Consider the following 25,159-nt stretch of genomic DNA (forward strand, 5'->3'; position numbering starts at 1 on the left):
ACTTTCACTGTCCTCTGCCTGCTTAAGCCCATGCCATTTTCCTACATTTTCGTAACATCATTACACAACCTGCCATATCATATGATACTACCATTTTGGGAAAATGTACACACACAGAACACATATAAATATATATATATATATATATATATATATATATATATATATATATATATCAACAAAATAAATAGATATATAATATATAAACTGCGGTATGGTCTTTAAAAACTCGTGCCTCCGTCTGACCATTGGGCGCGCTGTGGAGCTTCAGTCTGTGGCTGACGGAAAAAGAAGGACGTGAAGAAGAGGAGACGGAGCGACACGCCATTGGTCAGAACGGCTCCATAGAGCTCTTCCTATTGGCCGCTTGATTTGCCCCGCCAGAGGAGTAGAAACAGCGCCACAGTTCAACAGCGAACCGCTGGTTGTTGTCTGCGGTCAGATTTATACAAAAAGATTGAGAAGAAGTAAAGTTAAGTCAAAGTTTGGGACTTTATTTAACGTTATCGTCCGTGTGGCTCGAGCTTCGTATCCGTAGGTGAAGCTAACGAAGCTAACAAAGCTAACAGAGGGAGCTGATACGGTGCGAGCAGGAAGCTAACGAGGCTGGCAGCTGTTAGCCGTTCAGTGACCGTTAATAGTTCCCCTCTGTCGGCCACAGATGAGCTGCCCGGTGGACCTCCAGGCTCTACCGTGCGGAGTGTTCGGGGCGGTTCTTACTCCAGAGAACGTGAGAGGAAGGTGAGTTTATGTCAGCGCGCATGCGTCAGGTAACAACAACACCTGGTGAACGTGATGAGCTCAGGTAGAAGTAGTACTACCACAGTGTAGAAGTATCTTAAAGGTCCTGTATTTTAAGTAAAAGTACTCATTCATAATTCTTATTATTGATCAATTCACGTGTTCATCACTTTAATGACTGATTCATAATAAAACAATTTCTTAGTCTGTTAATCTGAATTCTTTAAGTGACTGAAGTTTAAGTTGTGAGATATAAATGTCATTGTAGATATTGTGTTTATTTTGGTTAAATAAACTAGTCTGTGCTGACTTTGTAAGATTTTAATTTGTATTCAACTTTATTTGTACGAACTAACATCTGAAGATCAAAGGTTTAAACCTGAGAGAGAACTTTAGATGAAACTTTATTGATCTTCAGAGGAGACGACAACAACAGATCCTTCTAGAAAAGTTCAAAAGAAATGAATAAGTACAAGTGCAAAGAGTATAAATACAAAGTATACCAGAGTACGTAAAGTCAGACGAACAACACAGTACAAATACACACTCTGTACAAATACATTACAGTCATTGAGCAGACGCGTTCATCCAAAGCGACTTACAATAAGTGTGTTCAACATATTCAAGAGAACTACTAGTCACCAGAAGTCATCAGTGCGTCTCCTTTAAACAAGCATCTCAGAGCATCAACCAGCGCAGAAACAAAGGAGCATGAACACGTGAGTGGTGAGTGGAGGCTCAGGTGAGTCTTCAGCCTGACGAAAGACGGGCTGACACACTCGGTACCCATAACTGTGTGACAGATGAAACATTTTGGGGTTCAGGGAGTTGCTCTTAGGAGAGTGTGATGATTGTTAGTGTGTCACATTATGAATGAGTTAATAAATATATAATCATGATGAAGTTCCTCTAACAGAACGTTCTCTCTTCTCTTCTTCAGAACCTTCATGAACTCTCTCAGTTTCCCCAAATCTAGATCATCTCTGTGGGACGGAGACCCAGCAGGAGAGGAGCTCCGCCTCCAGCTCTGTGCTCACAGGTACACACACACACACAGGTACACACACACACACCCACTGTTTAAGACCATGCCCACCTGTCACTCAATGAGGCCACACCGCCAATAGCGAATAACTTTAAAGTGTGCGTGTGCGTGTGTGTGTGCGTGTGTGTGTAGGAAGCCTCGGTTGGTGCTGCTAGAGAAAGCTCTGCGTCTGGCTCAACGACATGCCCGTCACAGCAACAAGCCCCGCCTCCTGTGCTTCCTGCTGGGGTCGTTGTGTGTCGATGCAGGTGAGAGTTCACCTGTGTTCAGGTGATGAGACCTGGTTCCACATCTGATCCATCAGAGCTGAGAGATAATAAACTTTACAGTTATTGTCAATAAAACTTAATTCTGATGACTGTGGTCCAGATGAGGGGGGGGTCACCGTGACCCTGGACCGGTTCGATCCGGGTCGGGACCAGATCGGGTCCTCCATCAGGGTCCCCTCTGCTCTGCTGCCCGGAGACATCCTGGTTCCATGTTGGTTCTCCACGCAGAACGAGACCGTCGTCCAATCAGAGGCGGAGCTTCACCGCTGCTTCAAGGTCAGAGGTCACAACCTGTCTGTCTGTCTCTCTGATCTGAACCTCACGGTTCAGATCAGCTAAGAAAAGGGGAGGAGTCAAATATAACTTTCTATTTATTAATTAAAGAACTTCACAAACACTGTAAGAAATAACTTTGGGCTATCGTCTTACATGAAAACAAAAATATTTAAGATATTTATTTTCATAAAGATGAGAATATGTCTACATTATCTGGGGAAAGGGGGCGTGTCTACAACACCTGTGTGACACTCACAGAGTGGGCGTGTCTACAGCGCCTGTCTGTGTGACTCTACTGGAGGGGGCGTGTCTACAGCACCTGTCTGTGTGACTACTGGAGGGGGCGTGTCTACAGCACCTGTCTGTGTGACTCTACTGGAGGGGGCGTGTCTACAGCACCTGTCTGTGTGACTCTACTGGAGGGGGCGTGTCTACAGCACCTGTCTGTGTGACTACTGGAGGGGGCGTGTCTACAGCACCTGTCTGTGTGACTCTACTGGAGGGGGCGTGTCTACAGCACCTGTCTGTGTGACTACTGGAGGGGGCGTGTCTACAGCACCTGTCTGTGACTCTACTGGAGGGGGCGTGTCTACAGCACCTGTCTGTGTGACTCTACTGGAGGGGGCGTGTCTACAGCACCTGTCTGTGTGACTACTGGAGGGGGCGTGTCTACAGCACCTGTCTGTGTGACTCTACTGGAGGGGGCGTGTCTACAGCACCTGTCTGTGTGACTACTGGAGGGGGCGTGTCTACAGCACCTGTCTGTGTGACTACTGGAGGGGGCGTGTCTACATCACCTGTCTGTGTGACTCTACTGGAGGGGGCGTGTCTACAGCACCTGTCTGTGTGACTACTGGAGGGGGCGTGTCTACAGCACCTGTCTGTGTGACTACTGGAGGGGGCGTGTCTACAGCACCTGTCTGTGTGACTACTGGAGGGGGCGTGTCTACAGCACCTGTCTGTGTGACTACTGGAGGGGGCGTGTCTACAGCACCTGTCTGTGTGACTACTGGAGGGGGCGTGTCTACAGCACCTGTCTGTGTGACTACTGGAGGGGGCGTGTCTATAGCACCTGTCTGTGTGACTACTGGAGGGGGCGTGTCTACAGCACCTGTCTGTGTGACTACTGGAGGGGGCGTGTCTACAGCACCTGTCTGTGTGACTACTGGAGGGGGCGTGTCTACAGCACCTGTCTGTGTGACTACTGGAGGGGGCGTGTCTACAGCACCTGTCTGTGTGACTACTGGAGGGGGCGTGATGAAGTGAGCGGTCAGGCTCTTCATAGAGGAACGATCTTCACACTGAAGTGGGTGCGTGAGTGGATTTCGTAGCGTGGCTCAAGAACTTCAACCAGATTTTGAAGTCCTTTGTTTTCCACACCGGAGTGTCCCCGTCTCTGACAGACGGTGTCTCTTCATATGTGGACATGCCCGATGTTTTGCCGTGTCTTTCTCTTTGAACAACGCCTACATACCGTAACGGCTTCGTCCACCGCCCTCATTCCGTCATACGTTACAGGGAAGACAAAATGATCCCAACCTTGAGACTTAAATGAGCTTCGCCGTGACTTCACCGTTAAATGCTTCCAACGCGCTCTGTTCAGTGAACGCACCGCTGCTTCACATCTGTTCACTGACGCTCTGCACTGATATTCAGGGACGTGTTACGTGAAAAGGAACGGCAGCAGTAAATGAATCTGTGGTTCACAAGTGATCCGAACCGAGAGAGGTGATCTGTTACACCAGTGCACCCCCAACCACCGGGCCGCACAGAAAGAATACATATTATATTATTTCTGTTTTATTGATTATCAGAGCCTGAAAGAAGTTTTATTTTGAAAAATGACCGGATTCTCTCCCAATTTCCTCCGCCTGTGTCTCTTGACAAGTCAAGACACTCGTCTCGGTCACGTGATACGTCACCTCAAAAGTTAAGCCCGGAAACTAGCGAAAAATGAGTAAAACACTTGTGGAGAGCTTCTTTGCAAAGAGGGAAGGCCACTAAGGAGACAGAAGAAGAGCGACAACCTCCAAGAAAATAAAGCTTCATTTAACAGACATCAGGAGTAATTCTGACGCTGCAAACCCGCTCTGCAGAACATGTGTCGACAGAAGATCAGCTGTTGGAGGTTGTAAATGACGCTGGCCTTAAAAGTATGTTTGAGACAACAACTCTGCTGGTGTTTGATTCAAATCAAGGCTGAATATCCTGAGATCACCACTAAAGCACTGAAACCTGCTTCCACTTCACACATCCTCTCTGTGAAGCGGGACGTTCTGCAGTGACGCGATCTAAACTAAACGACGGAGTAGATAAACTACAGACTGGACATGAGGAACAGACTGCGGGTGTCGTTGTCTCCCGTTACCAGATGAACCGTCTCGTTGCAGAGAAACAGCTCAGCGCTCCACTGATTCAGCCTTATGTGAGCTGTGTGTTTTATGCATTTTATTTTTGTTTTCATGCCGATCGGATCATTTTATTTTGTCGTGAACATGTTGTCTGACATGAAACCGGTCCGTGGTGCATGAAAGGTTGGAGACCTCTGTGTTACACCACTAACCGACACTGACTAATAACTGGATATTTAGATGGTGACCATGGTTCAGTTCTTTGTTTATTAAAGATATAAATGATATACTATAATTCTTTATTCCTGTTGAAGGTTTCCACTGGAGTTCATGATTCTTCTTAAATGAGTGAATCTGTACATAACGAGGATTATTAAGTATTGGTTTGATGATGTAGTAATCAGAAACGTTGTCTCCGTGGTGTCATCCTGTTGAAGCGGTCGTGATGAGTTACTGTTTTTAGAATAAATGAGACGTTAACGTTCTTTATTTCATAACGTAGACTCGTCCCAAACCGTCAAAGATTAGGACGGATTCATTTTCAACTATGAACTGATGATGTTTATGAATGTGTTGATCACAGTACAGACGTATTTATTGAACATCTTATGAAACATGTTAAAGGTACGTTTACCACGTGAAAACACAAACTCAAGTTTAGAGGATATCAGATCGTTGTGCATTGTTTCATATATTTTAACTTCAAATACTTTAAAGTTTCATGTTCTGTCATCTTTTATTAAATCACTTTTCCTGTCGTTAATTATCCTAATGACTTTGTTGTATTTTATTTACACTTTATTTTAATTAATTAATACAAAATGTCATCGTTATGCAGACGACACCATTATGTATGTTCTGCTGTAATGTTCAGAGGAGTCTAAACTGATGAGCTGCTGTCTGCCTGTCTCTCTGTCTGTCTGTCTCTCTGCCTGTCTGTCTCTCTGCCTGTCTGTCTGCCTGTCTCTCTGCCTGTCTCTCTGCCTGTCTGTCTCTCTGCCTGTCTCTCTGCCTGTCTCTCTGCCTGTCTGTCTGTCTGCCTGTCTCTCTGTCTGCCTGTCTCTCTGTCTGTCTGTCTCTCTGCCTGTCTGTCTGTCTCTCTGCCTGTCTCTCTGCCTGTCTGTCTGTCTCTCTGTCTGTCTCTCTGTCTGTCTCTCTGTCTGTCTCTCTGTCTGTCTCTCTGTCTGTCTCTCTGTCTGTCTCTCTGTCAGTCTCTCTGTCTGTCTCTCTGTCTCTCTGCCTGCCTGTCTGTCTGTCTCTCTGCCTGTCTCTCTGTCTGTCTGTCTGTCTGTCTGTCTGTCTCTCTGTCTGTCTCTCTGTCTGTCTCTCTGCCTGCCTGTCTGTCTGTCTGTCTCTCTGTCTCTCTGCCTGCCTGTCTGTCTGTCTCTCTGCCTGTCTCTCTGTCTGTCTGTCTGTCTCTCTGTCTGTCTGTCTCTCTGCCTGTCTCTCTGTCTGTCTCTCTGCCTGTCTCAGGTGTTGCAGCAGTGTGTGAGCAGCAGACAGACTCTGGATCTGTCTCAGCTGATGAAGGTCCGAGGTCTCGTCGTCTGCTCTCAGCAGTCTGACGTTGCGTCCTTCGTCCTCAGCTGGTCGGCCGTCTGTCCGTCTGTCAGCGTGGACGTTCAGCCGGTCAGAGACGTTCCCGTCATCCCCACCGCTCTGCTGAGGAATCTGACCAGCATCAACCCGCCGGCGCCGCACGCCGCCAACCGGCAGAGAGGGTGAGAAGTGGTTCCTCTGGGGAGGTGTCGGGGTTCCTCTGGGAGGAGTCGGGGTTCCTCTGGGAGCAGTCGGGGTTCCTCTGGGGGAGTCGGGGTTCCTCTGGGAGGAGTCGGGGTTCCTCTGGGAGGAGTCGGGGTTCCTCTGGGGGGAGTCGGGGTTCCTCTGGGAGCAGTCGGGGTTCCTCTGGGAGGAGTCGGGGTTCCTCTGGGAGCAGTCGGGGTTCCTCTGGGAGCAGTCGGGGTTCCTCTGGGGGAGTCGGGGTTCCTCTGGGAGGAGTCGGGGTTCCTCTGGGGGGAGTCGGGGTTCCTCTGGGAGCAGTCGGGGTTCCTCTGGGAGGAGTCGGGGTTCCTCTGGGAGCAGTCGGGGTTCCTCTGGGAGCAGTCGGGGTTCCTCTGGGGGGAGTCGGGGTTCCTCTGGGAGCAGTCGGGGTTCCTCTGGGAGCAGTCGGGGTTCCTCTGGGAGCAGTCGGGGTTCCTCTGGGAGCAGTCGGGGTTCCTCTGGGAGCAGTCGGGGTTCCTCTGGGGGAGTCGGGGTTCCTCTGGGAGGAGTCGGGGTTCCTCTGGGAGGAGTCGGGGTTCCTCTGGGGGGAGTCGGGGTTCCACTGGGGGGAGTCGGGGTTCCTCTGGGAGCAGTCTGGGTTCCTCTGGGGGAGTCGGGGTTCCTCTGGGAGGAGTCGGGGTTCCTCTGGGGGGAGTCGGGGTTCCACTGGGAGGAGTCGGGGTTCCTCTGGGAGCAGTCGGGGTTCCTCTGGGAGCAGTCGGGGTTCCTCTGGGGGAGTCGGGGTTCCTCTGGGAGCAGTCGGGGTTCCTCTGGGAGCAGTCGGGGTTCCTCTGGGAGCAGTCGGGGTTCCTCTGGGAGCAGTCGGGGTTCCTCTGGGAGGAGTCGGGGTTCCTCTGGGGGGAGTCGGGGTTCCTCTGGGAGCAGTCGGGGTTCCTCTGGGAGGAGTCGGGGTTCCTCTGGGAGCAGTCGGGGTTCCTCTGGGAGGAGTCGGGGTTCCTCTGGGAGCAGTCGGGGTTCCTCTGGGAGCAGTCGGGGTTCCTCTGGGGGGAGTCGGGGTTCCTCTGGGAGCAGTCGGGGTTCCTCTGGGAGCAGTCGGGGTTCCTCTGGGAGCAGTCGGGGTTCCTCTGGGAGGAGTCGGGGTTCCTCTGGGAGCAGTCGGGGTTCCTCTGGGGGAGTCGGGGTTCCTCTGGGAGGAGTCGGGGTTCCTCTGGGAGGAGTCGGGGTTCCTCTGGGGGGAGTCGGGGTTCCACTGGGGGGAGTCGGGGTTCCTCTGGGAGCAGTCTGGGTTCCTCTGGGGGAGTCGGGGTTCCTCTGGGAGGAGTCGGGGTTCCTCTGGGGGGAGTCGGGGTTCCACTGGGAGGAGTCGGGGTTCCTCTGGTAGGAGTCGGGGTTCCTCTGGGAGGAGTCGGGGTTCCTCTGGGAGGAGTCGGGGTTCCACTGGGAGGAGTCGGGGTTCCACTGGGGGGAGTCGGGGTTCCTCGGGGGAGTCTGGTGACTTCCTCACTAATGTGTTTGTGTCTGCAGGTTTCTGACCATGGATCAGACCAGGAAGCTGCTCCTGCTGCTGGAGTCCGACCCTAAAGCCTCCAACCTGCCGCTGGTCGGACTGTGAGTGTCTCATTATCTCTCACCAGGTGTTCTTGTTGTTCACCTGAGATGTTTGTTCAGTTCTATTTTATCTTTACAAAACACTGATGTTGAAGCTTAATGGCTAACTGTACTTCCTGTCATGTGACAGCTGGCTGAGTGGAGTCAGACACGTCTCCAACCCTCAGGTGTGGGCCTGGTGTTTGAGGTTCCTGTATAGCTCCGCCCTCCAGGACAGGTGAGTCTCACCTGTCCGGCCCATTAGGTGTCTGTTGTTGAGGAGTCCCTGAGTGTTCCTCTTGTGTTTCAGAGTTCTGTCAGAGAGCCGCTGTTTCCTCCTCGTCCTGTTCGCCTCCACCCACAGAGCTCCTCAGTTCTTCCAGTGTCGTGGACCGGGACCTGGACCGGGACCAGCGCCACAGCTAGACTACCAGCTGCTGACCGCCTCCCAGTGTGTCACACTGTACCAGGTAACAGCACACCTGTCACCACAGAGACTAATGATAGTAATTGATGAAGGGGATGAATGTGGATCCATTTGGACCTTCAGCAGGTGGTCTCGGTGGAGGGTCGGACTCTGCGGTGTGAGCTGGGTTCAGAGGATCACAGCAGACAGACGGAGGTCTTCAGAGAGGCCCAGACCTCCTTCAACAGGTACCAGAATCTCAGGAGTAGAGCAGGTCGTTCTTTAAGTACAAGGTGGACGGTTCGATCCTGAACCGGTTTACAGCCAATCAGAGAGCTTTGTTCTGTCCTCAGAGCTGCCCCCCCCACTGCCCGTCTGTCTGTCAGCGATCAGGACTCTGGGGTCGAGGACGAAGACTTGTCTCCACGTCCGTCTCCGAGCCCGCACCCCCCCGCTCAGCAGGTCAGTGGTTGACCTGTGACATCACCGTGATGTCACCACAGACGGCCAACAGCAGCAGGACGGTTGAGTTCAGGTGTGTTTTCTGTTGTCAGGCTCGGAGAGTTCAGCCGTCTGTTCCTGAACTTTCTCTGCTGATTGACAGCAGCTTCACTTCCAATCAGAACGCTCGGCAGGGCCCTGGCTCTGCCCACAGAGACCCTCCTGCTGCTCCTCCCACCAGAAACACCACCACCTCCTCCTCTGCTCCCAGACCTGCTGCTCCTCCTCACCTCCACAGCACCCCAAACTCCAACCTGCAGGAGCCCTGCTGCTGCTGCTCCACCCACACCTACAACTGCACCTCCATCTTCTCCTCAGGACTTCCATCCTCCCACCACCTCCACCCTCCTCCTCCCTCCAGTCTTCACCCTGCTCCTGCAACGACTCCCTCTGTTCCTCCTTCCTCCATTCTTGCTACTCCTCTGTCCTCCCGTCACCATACTCCATCTCCCTTCTGCACCCACCCTCCTCACAGCTCTCCTCCTCCTCCCTCCCCCCTCCTCCCCCCTCCTCCTCCCTGTACGTGTAGCCACCCTCCTCCCGCCCCATGCTGTGATCAGGTGGGGGGGGTCGTCCCGTCTGAGACCTACCAGCTCCTCCTCCATCAGGACCGACAGCTTCGCCTCCTGCAGGCGCAGGTAAGATCTGTTCTTCAGGTGAGTGTGAGGTTGTCATGGTAACAGTGTTGAGTGAACGATGAACGACTGTCTTCAGGTGCAGATGCTGCTGGAGGCTCAGGGGAGACTTCAGTCCTCTGGTGGGCAGGTGGAGGCTCAGACACCCAGGAGCACCGCCAGCATCGCTGTAGGGACAGGTGAGACCGACTGTGAAGGTGAGCAGCTGGACACAGGTGTCGGTTCAGCATCACACGTCTCACTCTCTGTTTTTCAGGAGCCAGTCTGTTCTGGGGGAATCCCGTCCAGTCGCCCCTCCCTCATCAGAAGGTACAGGCTCCTCCCGCCTCCTCACACCTCCTCCTCACACCTCCCACCTCCTCACACGACCTGTCCATCATCGGGTCTGTGGGCGGAGATGAGGACAGTGAGGCTGCCTGCTCCCCTTCCGGTCAGCACAGGTGAGACGGATGGAGAAAGACAGGTGTATTAGTTAGCATGTCTTTGGCAATAGAGACCTGGACTCTGACTCGTGGTGTGTTCAGGTGCAGTGTCAGCGGTCTGGAGAGTCCAGTTCTGGGAGAGAGTGTCAGCATGTACCGACCAGACGGAGAGCAGCTGAGCTTCTATCACACCCTGAAGGTAAAAACAACGTCACACAATGCTAACAGGTCACATGATGCTAACTGTAGGTATTTATTATGTGTCTGGTCACATGATGCTAACTGTAGGTATTTATTATGTGTCTGGTCACATGATGCTAACTGTAGGTATTTATTATGTGTCGGATCACATGATGCTAACTGTAGGTATTTATTATGTGTCTGGTCACATGATGCTAACTGTAGGTATTTATTATGTGTCTGGTCACATGATGCTAACTGTAGGTATTTATTATGTGTCTGGTCACATGATGCTAACTGTAGGTATTTATTATGTGTCTGGTCACATGATGCTAACTAGGTATTTATTATGTGTCTGGTCACATGATGCTAACTGTAGGTATTTATTATGTGTCTGGTCACATGATGCTAACTAGATATTTATTATGTGTCTGGTCACATGATGATAACTGTAGGTATTTATTATGTCTGGTCACATGATGCTAACTAGATATTTATTATGTGTCTGGTCACATGATGCTAACTAGATATTTATTATGTGTCTGGTCACATGATGATAACTGTAGGTATTTATTATGTCTGGTCACATGATGCTAACTAGGTATTCATTATGTGTCTGGTCACATGATGCTAACTGTAGGTATTCATTATGTGTCTGGTCACATGATGCTAACTGTAGGTATTCATTATGTGTCTGGTCACATGATGCTAACTGTAGGTATTTATTATGTGTCTGGTCACATGATGCTAACTGTAGGTATTTATTATGTGTCTGGTCACATGATGCTAACTGTAGGTATTCATTATGTGTCTGGTCACATGATGCTAACTGTAGGTATTCATTATGTGTCTGGTCACATGATGCTAACTGTAGGTATTTATTATGTGTCTGGTCACATGATGCTAACTGTAGGTATTCATTATGTGTCTGGTCACATGATGCTAACTGTAGGTATTCATTATGTGTCTGGTCACATGATGCTAACTGTAGGTATTCATTATGTGTCTGGTCACATGATGCTAACTGTAGGTATTCATTATGTGTCTGGTCACATGATGCTAACTGTAGGTATTTATTATGTGTCTGGTCACATGATGCTAACTGTAGGTATTCATTATGTGTCTGGTCACATGATGCTAACTGTAGGTATTCATTATGTGTCTGGTCACATGATGCTAACTGTAGGTATTTATTATGTGTCTGGTCACATGATGCTAACTAGGTATTTATTATGTGTCTGGTCACATGATGATAACTGTAGGTATTCATTATGTGTCTGGTCACATGATGCTAACTGTAGGTATTTTAATGTGACCCTCCATGTGTCCTCAGAATCAGCTCACCAGTCGTCTCCAGGATTCGGACAGTAAACAGAAAGTGGAAAATGAGTCTAGCAGGAGGAGCCTGTCTGTGTCCTCCCAGTCCCCCCAGTCCAGGAGGAAGCAGAGCTCTGGAGGAGACCCGGTGCTCAGAGCCACTATGAGGCAGCTGCAGCAGCTCGGAGTTGACGTGGACCGAGAAGATCTGACTGAGTCTGAGCGCAGAATCCATCAAACGGTGGAGAGCAACAGGTATGGATCTCAGCTGAGGGATTAAATGTGTTTAAAATACTTTAAAATCAGGGTTCACTGATGCAGCTCTTACATGTTCAGATGAACTAACGAGTATCAAAGAGTCCACAGTTCAGAACAATCCTCAACTGCTCTGAATGTTTCTTTACAACATTCCTGTTTGCTTGATCAAATCAAACTAGAATAAGAACCTTTATTACAGACCGTAGTGGATCAGTGATCCGTACTGACCCCCTCACGGTTTAACGTCAACCATCACAGAGTTTTACTGTCGATCACATTGACTCATTTTGTATTTTTGAAGGCAGTTTGTGAATAAATCTCCAGATTTATCAACTGTTACTTGCCGAAAAAAAGAAAAAAAACTTTCAAAAAAACTGTTGTATTATGTTTTCACGTGAGAAAGTAACTGTGTGTGTGTGTGTGTTTTCCAGCGTTCTGGCGAGCATCAACCCGGCGGCGGTTCTATCCCGTCTCAGCGTGTCCGAGCCGACGGACAGCTGTCTGTTCCCTGAAGGCAGCGTGGATCTGAGTCTGGAGGCCAACGCCATCGCCCTGCGTTACCTGAGCGACTCGCAGCTCAGCAGGCTCTCTGTGGGAGGCCACGCCCCCCGCCCAGGGCCCGCCTCCAACCACTCCCTGCTGTCTCCGAGCAACATGTCTCTGGCAACCAGGAAGTACATGAGGAGGTACGGCTTGATCGACGAGGAGGAAGAGGACGATGTTCGCCAGCCGCTGACCGAAGCCCTGAACTTGAAGCTCCTCCCACAGAGTCAGCTGATCCGGGACTTGCGGCCAAAAATGCAGCTGTTAGCGGGCGGCGCCGGACCGAACGCCGCTGACAAGGAGAACCGGTCCAGCGGGCGGCCATCTTTAATGAGGGCAAGCAGCCATCAGACCGAAGGATCGGTGGGAAACATCCTGGACCTGAGTCGCCTCAGACAGCTGCCCAAACTCTTCTGACGGAGTCTGGTCAACGTGGAAACACTCTATTGGTCTGCTTCCTGGTTTACATGGTCTCACTGGTTCTGAGGCACTGATGAGAAACATTTGTCCAAACCAGGAAACCTGCTGGAACATTTTAAAAATGGAGTCAGGTTGTCTTTATGATCAGACTGGTTTCACTGGAAATCTGACTCATTTATCAGAAGTTTGTTTTTCTGTCACTTCCTGTTTTAATATGAACGTGTAGATTTTTTAAATATTTATTTCACAAATAAAATTGATGATAATACTTTTAATACCTGGATACATATTTGTATGTAAATGTTAACCAGCTTGAGGACGAGTGGGATATTTTAAGAAAAATTATATTTTTCAAAATGTTTAATTTGAAATCTAGCAATGATGAAGGAGCTGACAGGAAGTGTAGGATGTTAAAAATCTATCTTTCAAGACTCTTTAAATCAGAACCGTTTATTGCCGAGGTATGTTGCACATACAAGGAATTTAACATGACGGGAGGTGAATAACAATCAACACCGTGCAAAGTAGAAACATTAATATGTAGAGAAAAATATAAAATAAAGTGCACAAATGACCAGATAACAGGACCGTCAACAAGTGTAATGTGAAAGTGTCTAGTGTATTTAAATAGAAACAGAGAAGGGATGTGCACCGGTAGGAGATTGTCCTGGGGATGACGGAGTCAGTGGAGGTCCTGGTCTTTGTTAATGAGTCCAACTGAAGACGCTGTTCATGTGTCGTGAGGTCTTGGTCCTGATGGACCTCAGCCTCCTGCCAGATGGAAGGGGCACAAACAGTTTATGTCCAGGGTGGGAGGGGTCAGCTACAATCCTTCTTGCTCGCTTCAGGGTCCTTGAAGTGAACAGGTCCTGGAGGGACGGCAGATTGCAGCCAATCACCTTCTCAGCAGAGCGGATGATGCGCTGCAGTCTGCCCTTGTCCTTGGCTGTGGCTGCAGCGTACCAGACCGTGATGGAGGAGCAAAGGATGGACTCGATTATGGCTGTGTAGAAATGCACCATCATTGTCTTTGGCAGGTTGAACTTCTTCAGGTTTATCCTCAGGAAGTACATCCTCTGCTGAGCCTTCTTGGTGATGGAGCTGATGTTGAGCTCCCACTTGAGGTCCTGAGATATGATGGAGCCCAGGAAGAGGAAGGACTCTACCACGTCAACGGGGGAGTCACACAGGGAGATGGGGGGAGTCACATGGACATGTAAATAAAAATATACATTCATTCAATGTTAAACACAGCTTATACGCGGATATGTGAGTTCTAGTACACGAAGGTCAAAAACGCCAGGTGGGGCACTCTCGCACTCGCCTGAACAAAGTGGAAATTACTAGAACTCTGAAGGATAGCTTTTGCCCCAGTTAAATGTCACATAGTCTTACAGAGAACCAGTCTCAACTGCCTGCTCCATCTTAGAGATAGAAAGAGGCGCCCTTGCATATCTAGCGCCTAGCTTATCTAGTTGGCCGAACATAACAATATGCTGCTGAATCAACATCTCACACTGACGTTCCAGAGAAGGCGGATCCCGGACGTGAGCCAGTGTGGGCGGAGATGCTCAGTGCTCCATCAGGCCATTTGAATGCTAGAAACAAATCCGCCTCCTACTATTGCTTTGACCAATAGGCTCCAAAAGGAGGACCTAATATATGAACGCATGCGCACTCTGTCTAAGGGCCTTTTAGCTTTTTCATTCACTCCTACAGAGTGAACTTTTTAGGTCCGTGCACGTTTAACTGCTGGACATAATACTTCTGTCACAAATAAACCTTATTGCTTGAATTGAGCTAAACGCCTCGACCTAAGTCTGTTCACCTGAGTTTTCTCCTCAACATGAGATTTATTCTCAACAGACACCAGGAGAATAACATGTATTATCTCTATAATACAGCAGTGATGCCTCTAGTGGACACTAAGAGAATAACATGTATTATCTCTATAATACAGCAGTGATGCCTCTAGTGGACACTAAGAGAATAACATGTATTATCTCTATAATACAGCAGTGATGCCTCTAGTGGACACCAGGAGAATAACATGTATTATCTCTATAATACAGCAGTGATGCCTCTAGTGGACACCAGGAGAATAACATGTATTATCTCTATAATACAGCAGTGATGTCTCTAGTGGACACTAAGAGAATAACATGTATTATCTCTATAATACAGCAGTGATGCCTCTAGTGGACACTAAGAGAATAACATGTATTATCTCTATAATACAGCAGTGATGCCTCTAGTGGACACTAAGAGAATAACATGTATTATCTCTATAATGCAGCAGTAATGCCTCTAGTGGACACCAGGAGAATAACATGTATTATCTCTATAATACAGCAGTGATGCCTCTAGTGGACACCAGGAGAATAACATGTATTATCTCTATAATACAGCAGTGATGCCTCTAGTGGACACCAGGAGAATAACATGTATTATCTCTATAATACAGCAGTGATGCCTCTAGTGGACACTAAGAGAATAACATGTATTATCTCTATAATACAGCAGTGATGCCTCTAGTGGACGCTAAGAGAATAACATGTATTATCTCTATAATACAGCAGTGATGCCTCTAGTGGACGCTAAGAGAATAACATGTATTATCTCTATAATACAGCAGTGATGCCTCTAGTGGACACTAAGAGAATAACATGTAGTATCTCTATAATACAGCAGTGATGCCTCTAGTGGACGCTAAGAGAATAACATGTATTATCTCCATAATACAGCAGTGATGCCTCTAGTGGACACTAAGAGAATAACATGTATTATCTCTATAATACAGCAGTGATGCCTCTAGTGGACACTAAGAGAATAACATGTATTATCTCTATAATACAGCAGTGATGCCTCTAGTGGACACCAGGAGAATAACATGTATTATCTCTATAATACAGCAGTGATGCCTCTAGTGGACACCAGGAGAATAACATGTATTATCTCTATAATACAGCAGTGATACCTCTAGTGGACACTAAGAGAATAACATGTATTATCTCTATAATACAGCAGTGATGCCTCTAGTGGACACTAGGAGAATAACATGTATTATCTCTATAATACAGCAGTGATGCCTCTAGTGGACACTAGGAGAATAACATGTATTATCTCTATAATACAGCAGTGATGCCTCTAGTGGACACTAGGAGAATAACATGTATTATCTCTATAATACAGCAGTGATGCCTCTAGTGGACACTAGGAGAATAACATGTATTATCTCTATAATACAGCAGTGATGCCTCTAGTGGACACTAGGAGAATAACATGTATTATCTCTATAATACAGCAGTGATGCCTCTAGTGGACACCAAGAGAATAACATGTATTATCTCTATAATACAGCAGTGATGCCTCTAGTGGACACCAGGAGAATAACATGTATTATCTCTATAATACAGCAGTGATGCCTCTAGTGGACACTAAGAGAATAACATGTATTATCTCTATAATACAGCAGTGATGCCTCTAGTGGACACTAGGAGAATAACATGTATTATCTCTATAATACAGCAGTGATGCCTCTAGTGGACACTAGGAGAATAACATGTATTATCTCTATAATACAGCAGTGATGCCTCTAGTGGACACTAGGAGAATAACATGTATTATCTCTATAATACAGCAGTGATGCCTCTAGTGGACACTAGGAGAATAACATATATTATCTCTATAATACAGCAGTGATGCCTCTAGTGGACACCAGGAGAATAACATGCATTATCTCTATAATACAGCAGTGATGCCTCTAGTGGACACTAAGAGAATAACATGTATTATCTCTATAATACAGCAGTGATGCCTCTAGTCGACACTAAGAGAATAACATGTATTATCTCTATAATACAGCAGTGATGCCTCTAGTGGACACCAGGAGAATAACATGTATTATCTCTATAATACAGCAGTGATGCCTCTAGTGGACACTAAGAGAATAACATGTATTATCTCTATAATACAGCAGTGATGCCTCTAGTGGACACTAGGAGAATAACATGTATTATCTCTATAATACAGCAGTGATGCCTCTAGTGGACACCAGGAGAATAACATGCATTATCTCTATAATACAGCAGTGATGCCTCTAGTGGACACCAGGAGAATAACATGCATTATCTCTATAATACAGCAGTGATGCCTCTAGTGGACACTAAGAGAATAACATGTATTATCTCTATAATACAGCAGTGATGCCTCTAGTGGACACTAAGAGAATAACATGTATTATCTCTATAATACAGCAGTGATGCCTCTAGTGGACACCAGGAGAATAACATGTATTATCTCTATAATACAGCAGTGATGCCTCTAGTGGACACTAAGAGAATAACATGTATTATCTCTATAATACAGCAGTGATGCCTCTAGTGGACACTAGGAGAATAACATGTATTATCTCTATAATACAGCAGTGATGCCTCTAGTGGACACCAGGAGAATAACATGTATAATCTCTATAATACAGCAGTGATGCCTCTAGTGGACGCCAGGAGAATAACATGTATTATCTCTATAATACAGCAGTGATGCCTCTAGTGGACGCTAAGAGAATAACATGTATTATCTCTATAATACAGCAGTGATGCCTCTAGTGGACGCTAAGAGAATAACATGTATTATCTCTATAATACAGCAGTGATGCCTCTAGTGGACACTAGGAGAATAACATGTATTATCTCTATAATACAGCAGTGATGCCTCTAGTGGACACTAAGAGAATAACATGTATTATCTCTATAATACAGCAGTGATGCCTCTAGTGGACGCCAGGAGAATAACATGTATAATCTCTATAATACAGCAGTGATGCCTCTAGTGGACGCCAGGAGAATAACATGTATTATCTCTATAATACAGCAGTGATGCCTCTAGTGGACACTAGGAGAATAACATGTATTATCTCTATAATACAGCAGTGATGCCTCTAGTGGACACTAAGAGAATAACATGTATTATCTCTATAATACAGCAGTGATGCCTCTAGTGGACACTAAGAGAATAACATGTATAATCTCTATAATACAGCAGTGATGCCTCTAGTGGACACCAGGAGAATAACATGTATTATGGAAAATAGTATAAAGTACAGATTAGAAGCTCTGGATTTGAAGTCTGATGTATAGAATCATTGATTTTATGCTGTAATGGGATCGAACATTGTGGTTTTAATGGGACGTGTATCTTGACTACACACAGACACAAAGATCTAAACATCATCATGAATGATCAGATTAACTCATCGTTATGAAGCTTGTTGCGTGTTTACGTCCTGCAGCGTCACAGTTATTGATCGGTGATCTTTGTGTCCACATGTTGACCAACAGACGATCGATGTCTCAAAGGTTGCTGTGATGTTTGAGCGCTCTGAAGGACACTGACCTGAGTTCAGTTCAAACCTCACACATCTCACCGTCTCACAGACTCGACCGTCTACCTGTTCAGGTAAGAGTTTAACGACTAATCTTCCTGATGGATCCTCGTTCATCTTTAATCCTGAGACAGAGAAGTTACTGATCTCCTGGTCGAATGAGTTTTCCCCGTTTTCTCTTTTCTCATGTTTAGTATAAAAGAACAATACTTTTCAAATCCGAGTTTAATTTCTCTCAAAGATTTAGAACAAAATCAGAATACAAAAAACATTTTTCATGACATTTCAGTCTGTTTGTGATTATTAATGTTAAATTAAACGGAAAGCTTTGAAGCTGAAAGTGTCAGTGTTGAATCTGTTGACATTGAAATCAAACTGAAGAAACGTTTTTCTGAATCATGAGAAAATAATCAATGATCTCGTAATATTTGTCCAAAACTAAACTGTTATTTTTTAAATGGAGTCTGGTGTGAGTGTCTGGTTATTCATCTTTATCTTCAGAAGTTGTTTTATTTGTGTTTCTTGTTCTCAGTTCCCTCTTAAAAAACAACACTATTTAAACTTCTGGGATTCAGTGTCGAACTTCTTATGTCAGATAAACTAATAATAATAATAAATATTCTACAAAGCGCTTCACACGAGGCAGCAAATGAAATAGAAACAATAAATAAAAGGAAATGCTCTTTCATAGAACTGTGATCTAAGTTCTCCTCTGATTGGCTCTCTGTGCAGAATGAGGGCTGCTGGTTGGCTGTTGGTTCTGGCGTTCCTGCCCCTCGTGTCCTTCGCCTTCCATCCGGACATCTGCAGCGCCAAACCCAGAGACCTTCCTCTGGAGCCGCGCTGCATCTACCGCAGCCCCGACCCAGAGGCAGAGGCCGGTGAGGGCCCGACCCTGGAGCCCGATCCGGTCCCCGAGTCCACCAACCCCCGAGTCTGGGAGCTGTCCAAGGCCAACAGCCGCTTCGCTCTGTCGCTGTACAAACAGCTGGCCCTCAGCAAGGCCCCCGAGGCCAACATCTTCATGTCCCCCATCAGCATCTCCACCGCCTTCGCCATGACCAAGCTGGGAGCCTGCAACCAGACGCTACAGCAGATCATGGAGGTCTTTATTATTATTATTAGGCTCACAGAGAAAGCTACAGTCGTTGTCTCCCTGCAGCAGATTAAAACCCTGTCTGTGTTTCTGTCTTCAGGTGTTTGAGTTTGACTCCATCAAAGAGAAGACCTCAGATCAGGTCCATTTCTTCTTCGCCAAACTCAACTGTCGTCTGTACAGAAAGAAGGACGAGACCACGGAGCTGATCTCCGCTAACCGGCTGTTCGGAGACAAGTCTCTGGTCTTTAACGAGACGTACCAGAACATCAGTGAGACAGTGTACGGGGCCAAGCTGATGCCTCTCAACTTCAAGGTAACGTTGGGGTCTAAAACGAGTCCGCTTCACCTCCCTATAACCTGAACCACTCAGGGTTCAGACCTTAAAGACTCAGCTATCTGACAGAGGTTATACTTATAACCCCGGTTCTGTGCTGCAGGAGAACCCGGAGAAGGCCCGGGTCACCATCAACAACTGGATCTCCAACAAGACGGAGAACCTGATCCAGGACACGCTGCCAGTGGGGGCACTGGACTCCAACACCATCCTGGTCCTCGTCAACACAATCTACTTCAAGGTACCTGAGCTGGTACCTCATTCACACCTGAAGCTATGGAGCCTGGTTCTGGTGTTTCAGGTCCCTGCTGGTCCCCAATTCAATGTTTGAAAAGAAAGATACTCACTTTGTTTATATTCAGGAATATGAAGCAGGACATGGTCTGCATGAGGGACGCCACCGTGAGAACATTTTCCCACTGGTTAATAAACTTGTGACAACACTTGTGTTCCAAATTAAATCTATAGAGCTCTTACTTTGATCTTTAACGTTGGTGTCGATGCTTTTGTTCCGTCCGCCACACGGCTTCATCTTAAATGTTCTCAGATTGCATCATTCATGTTACCAAGTTCCCTGTTAGCATTGGGTTTAAATTTGAAATACTACCAAATAGGCCCCGGTAGCGCAGCCCCGGTAGCGCAGCCCCGGTAGCGCAACGCCGGAAGCGCAACGCCGGTGACTTAACACTGAAAAAGGAACACTGGTTACGCCGGTAACACAGACTACCACAACTTAATCACAGAGTTCAGGAGCTGCAGTCGTCCTGTAGTTTGTGAAATAATGAAATGATTATTATTCAGTGTCTCTGACCAACACTCTCCTCTCTCAGGGTCAGTGGAAGAACAAGTTCAACAAATACAACACGTACGTGTCAGACTTCCACGTCAGCGGGAGTCGGACCTGCTCGGTCAACATGATGTACCAGGAGACCAGGTTCAGGTACCGGTACTATCCCGATGACCAGGTGCAGCTGCTGGAGATGCCGTACCGCGGAGACGACATCACCACGGTGATCATCCTGCCGAGCAAAGACACCACACTGAGTAAGGTAAGAACTGAGTGAGGTAACTCTGATCAGTCCTCCTCTGGTCCTCAGGTCCTCCTCTGGTCCTAAGGTCCTCCTCAGGTCCTCTGGTCCTCAGGTCCTCCTCAGGTCCTACGGTCCTCCTCTGGTCCTCAGGTCCTCCTCAGGTCCTACGGTCCTCCTCTGGTCCTAAGGTCCTCCTCAGGTCATCCTCAGGTCCTAAGGTCCTCCTCTGGTCCTCAGGTCCTCATCTGGTTTACCTTAATTTCATCAATGCTTCTGATACGACACACGAGTCATGCAGTGTTAAGTTATATTAGTTAAATTAGTTAACAGGTTTATTAGTTATATTAGTTAACATGTTTATTGGTTAAATTAGTTAACAGGTGTATTAGTTATATTAGTTAACGTGTGTATTGGTTAAATTAGTTAACAGGTTTATTAGTTAAATTAGTTAACAGGTTTATTAGTTAAATTAGTTAACATGTTTATTAGTTAAAATAGTTAACAGGTTTATTATTTATATTAGTTAACAGGTCTGTTAGTTATATCAGTTAACAGGTATATTAGTTATATTAGTTAACATGTTCATTCGTTATATTAGTTAACAGGTCTATTAGTTATATCAGTTAACAGGTCTATTAGTTATATTAGTTAACAGGTCTATTAGTTATATCAGTTAACAGGTCTATTAGTTATATTAGTTAACAGGTATATTAGTTATATCAGTTAACAGGTATATTAGTTATATTAGTTAACAGGTATATTAGTTATATTAGTTAACATGTTCATTAGTTATATTAGTTAACATGTTCATTCGTTATATTAGTTAACAGGTATATTAGTTATATTAGTTAACATGTTCATTCGTTATATTAGTTAACAGGTCTATTAGTTATATCAGTTAACAGGTCTATTAGTTATATTAGTTAACAGGTCTATTAGTTATATCAGTTAACAGGTCTATTAGTTATATTAGTTAACAGGTATATTAGTTATATCAGTTAACAGGTATATTAGTTATATTAGTTAACAGGTATATTAGTTATATTAGTTAACATGTTCATTAGTTATATTAGTTAACAGGTCTATTAGTTATATTAGTTAACATGTTCATTAGTTATATCAGTTAACAGGTCTATTAGTTATATTAGTTAACAGGTATATTAGTTATATCAGTTAACAGGTATATTAGTTATGTTAGTTAACATGTATATTAGTTATATTAGTTAACATGTATATTAGTTATATTAGTTAACATGTCTATTAGTTATATTAGTTAACAGATATATTAGTTATATTAGTTAACATGTTCATTAGTTATATTAGTTAACAGGTCTATTAGTTATATCAGTTAACAGGTATATTAGTTATATTAGTTAACAGGTATATTAGTTATATCAGTTAACATGTCTATTAGTTATATTAGTTAACAGGTATATTAGTTATATTAGTTAACATGTTCATTAGTTATATTAGTTAACAGGTCTATTAGTTATATTAGTTAACATGTTCATTAGTTATATTAGTTAACAGGTCTATTAGTTATATTAGTTAACATGTTCATTAGTTATATCAGTTAACAGGTATATTAGTTATATCAGTTAACAGGTATATTAGTTATGTTAGTTAACAGGTATATTAGTTATATTAGTTAACATGTCTATTAGTTATATTAGTTAACAGATATATTAGTTATATTAGTTAACATATATATTAGTTATATTAGTTAACATGTTCATTAGTTATCAGGTCTATTAGTTATATCAGTTAACAGGTATATTAGTTCTATTAGTTAACAGGTATATTAGTTATATCAGTTAACAGGTCTATTAGTTATATTAGTTAACAGGTATATTAGTTATATTAGTTAACAGGTCTATTAGTTATATTAGTTAACAGGTTTATTAGTTAACACAGTGGTTCTCAAACTTTGTCTGTCGCGCCCCACTTTGGAGGACGAAAAATGTTCATGCCCCGCCGCCCCAACAAAATTGTAACAAAATGCTCCATGTTGAATTTTTATTGAAACAACATTTTGTGACTCCTCCGTCTGTGATTTTTCAAATAATACAATAAAGAAAATTGCAATCACTTTTAAGTAAACCAGATTGCTCCATCAGACAAAAACAAATAAAATGTGCAATCACTTTGTTAGAACAATGCAGATGAAGTTATATCTGCAAAAAATAACTACAATTTGGCAAAAAATAGCTGATTGCAATTGGCTGCAATTAACCTGTTTTGCACTAAACATCTTTTCAAGATAACAATAAAGTGCAACCTGTGAAAAACTAAAGGAAACAAGTTTCCTACTATGCGCAGCTCGTTCAGACATAAAGCACCGACGGGTCTCTGCTCATCTCCCGCGTTCACTGTGAAGCAGAGCCAGAGAGGCCTCATCACATCTTCTTCTTGCTGCTCGCTGTTCGTCTCGGATGCATCGCTTGCGGTTGCTTTGCTGTTCCCGCCAAATGTCTCTTCATTTGGAACACCAAGCCACACATGTGAGTCGTGTGTGGCAGCATATATTAAACAGCATCGTGGTGACTGTCAGTTATCTAAAAATGAGATGATGATGATGATGATGATGTGTATTAGTGTTCTGTGTTTCAATGTGTGGCGTTGTGTGTGCAGGTGGAGGAGAGTCTGGACCTGAACAAACTGATGTCCTGGTTGGATGAGATGACGGAGACCTCGGTGGCGGTCCACGTGCCTCGCTTCAGGCTGGAGGACAGCTTCAGTTTGAAGGAGAAGCTGCAGGACATGGGACTGACGGACCTGTTCAGCTCTGAGAGGGCCAGTCTGCCAGGTGATCTTCTTCATCATCCATTCGCGTTTGGGAAGTTCCTCGACGGATTCCACGTTCATCATCAATATTTCATGACATATTAATAACTTAACATAACAATATTTTAACAATCAACACCTTCCAGCTGGAGGCTCTAAAGACCTTTGTAAAGACCTTCACGATTCAGTCTCAAAGGACAGAGTGGGGCGTTCAGGTACTCAAAGGACAGAGTGGGGCGTTCAGGTTCTAGAAGGAGAGCGTGGGGCGTTCAGGTACTCAAAGGACAGCGTGGGCCGTTCAGGAACTGAGATGAGCATTGGGCGTTCAGGTTGCTGGTTGAATCCTGTTTTTTTTAAACTCAAAACCTTCACATTTACAGTTTTCTGATATAAAAGTTTATTCGCTCATCTTTGTTTTCTTGATCTGAGCTGTTATGTTTATTGCTGTTTGTGTTGAATGTTTCTATTTATCATTGTGAAGTTTGTTTGTTTGTTTGTTTCAGGGATGCTCGAGGACGGAAGTGAAGGTCTCCACATCTCAGACGCCTTCCATAAAGCCTTCCTGGAGGTCAGTCACTGACGCACAGGTGGTTCAGACCTGAGACCCTGACCCAGGGTCAGACCTGAGACCCTGACCCAGGGTCAGACCTGAGACCCTGACCCAGGGTCAGACCTGAGACCCTGACCCAGAGTAACAGACCTGAGACCCTGACCCAGAGTAACAGACCTGAGACCCTGACCCAGGGTCAGACCTGATACCCTGACCCAGAGTAACAGACCTGAGACCCTGACCCAGGGTCAGACCTGATACCCTGACCCAGAGTAACAGACCTGAGACCCTGACCCAGGGTCAGACCTGATACCCTGACCCAGAGTAACAGACCTGAGACCCTGACCAGAGTAACAGACCTGAGACCCTGACCCAGGGTCAGACCTGATACCAGTCTGGTCCACAGGACCCTGAACGATGTGCTTTGTGGTCTCCAGGTGAACGAGGAGGGCAGCGAGGCGGCAGCAGCGACCGCCGTCGTGGCCGTTGGTCGCTCCCTCAACTTAAACCGAGAGGTGTTTCAGGCCGACCGGCCATTCCTGCTGCTCATCAGAGAGTCCACCATCAACGCCCTGGTGTTCACCGCCAGAGTGGCCGACCCCTGCGACCAGTGAGACCCGATCCAGCAGCCACACCGAGACGAGACCACGTAAAAAAACAATCGTTCAGTCAACGTTTGATTCCCATCATCAAACCAGCAGAGAGCGTATTAATCATGTAGAGAAGAAGAAGTCCACCATGGGACCTGGTCTCAGAGGGCTAATGTCTTGTTCTGATGCCGTTTCAATTACACAAATCAAGATTTTTTAGAGCGGCAGTTTGTGGTAAAACTAGTATAAAGAGTAGAGAATCAAAAGTCTCGTCTATCTTCCTTCCGTTAAAGCGCTGAATGAAACGCATCAGCTAAGAATGTAGCTAAGCTATATATATATACATATATATAATATAACCATTCTCTGAACAGCTGAGTTGAAGTTGGATTTATCTTAATACGCACAGTCACTAACTCTGACTCTCCTGGAGCTCCTTGAGAAACCATTTAGAAGTATTTTTATCCTTTTTCATGCTGATTGACTTCATATATTAAAATCTTATGACGTGCACAAAAGTTAATAGTGTTGTTTTTTTGGGAGAATCTGTACATAGAATCAACTGATTGTTCGCCGACTAAGCGTTTCCTTGGTCTCGGACCTAAAAGAGACCAGCCGACCACTAAGCCGCTGGAAGAATACTTCACCGGAGAGGACAGCTGCTAGTCTTCAGATGGGACTAGTTAGCATCTGGAACAGGCTAGCTGGTCTCCAG

The 25,159-nt window shown here is 45.7% G+C and overlaps 2 protein-coding genes across 2 annotated transcripts; both read left to right on the forward strand.

Annotated features, from left to right (window-relative positions):
* The first annotated feature begins 659 nt into the window (after nucleotides 1–659).
* stil (STIL centriolar assembly protein) lies at nucleotides 660–12,874 on the forward strand. Its single transcript, XM_079267385.1, has 16 exons — nucleotides 660–741; nucleotides 1,682–1,780; nucleotides 1,919–2,034; nucleotides 2,156–2,331; nucleotides 6,156–6,403; nucleotides 7,929–8,012; nucleotides 8,143–8,229; nucleotides 8,302–8,461; nucleotides 8,542–8,645; nucleotides 8,751–8,859; nucleotides 8,952–9,536; nucleotides 9,613–9,712; nucleotides 9,790–9,973; nucleotides 10,058–10,154; nucleotides 11,469–11,707; nucleotides 12,142–12,874. Exons 1-16 carry the CDS (start codon nucleotides 662–664, stop codon nucleotides 12,668–12,670), a joined length of 2,997 nt encoding a protein of 998 aa, XP_079123511.1. The 5' UTR covers nucleotides 660–661; the 3' UTR covers nucleotides 12,671–12,874.
* A 5,145-nt stretch (nucleotides 12,875–18,019) lies between these two features.
* Nucleotides 18,020–24,468, forward strand: serpinc1 (serpin peptidase inhibitor, clade C (antithrombin), member 1; the record flags this gene model as incomplete). The annotated part of the gene is given in 10 exon segments (XM_079267383.1): nucleotides 18,020–18,037; nucleotides 18,041–18,109; nucleotides 18,111–18,130; nucleotides 18,789–19,161; nucleotides 19,253–19,468; nucleotides 19,593–19,730; nucleotides 20,320–20,538; nucleotides 23,152–23,326; nucleotides 23,808–23,872; nucleotides 24,292–24,468. Coding segments are annotated over 10 exon segments (1,470 nt in total).
* Nucleotides 24,469–25,159: the final 691 nt, after the last annotated feature.

Source organism: Melanostigma gelatinosum, assembly GCF_949748355.1.
Source record: "Melanostigma gelatinosum genome assembly, chromosome: 4".
Lineage (NCBI taxonomy): Eukaryota > Metazoa > Chordata > Actinopteri > Perciformes > Zoarcidae > Melanostigma > Melanostigma gelatinosum.

Coding starts and splice junctions, on each gene's coding strand:
- stil (XM_079267385.1), top strand. CDS start 662: ATGAGCTGCCCGGTGGACCTCCAGGCTCTACCGTGCGGAGTGTTCGGG. Junction 2,332..6,155: donor AGCTTCACCGCTGCTTCAAG/GTCAGAGGTCAC, acceptor TGCCTGTCTCAG/GTGTTGCAGCAGTGTGTGAG. Junction 9,974..10,057: donor TCCCCTTCCGGTCAGCACAG/GTGAGACGGATG, acceptor TGGTGTGTTCAG/GTGCAGTGTCAGCGGTCTGG.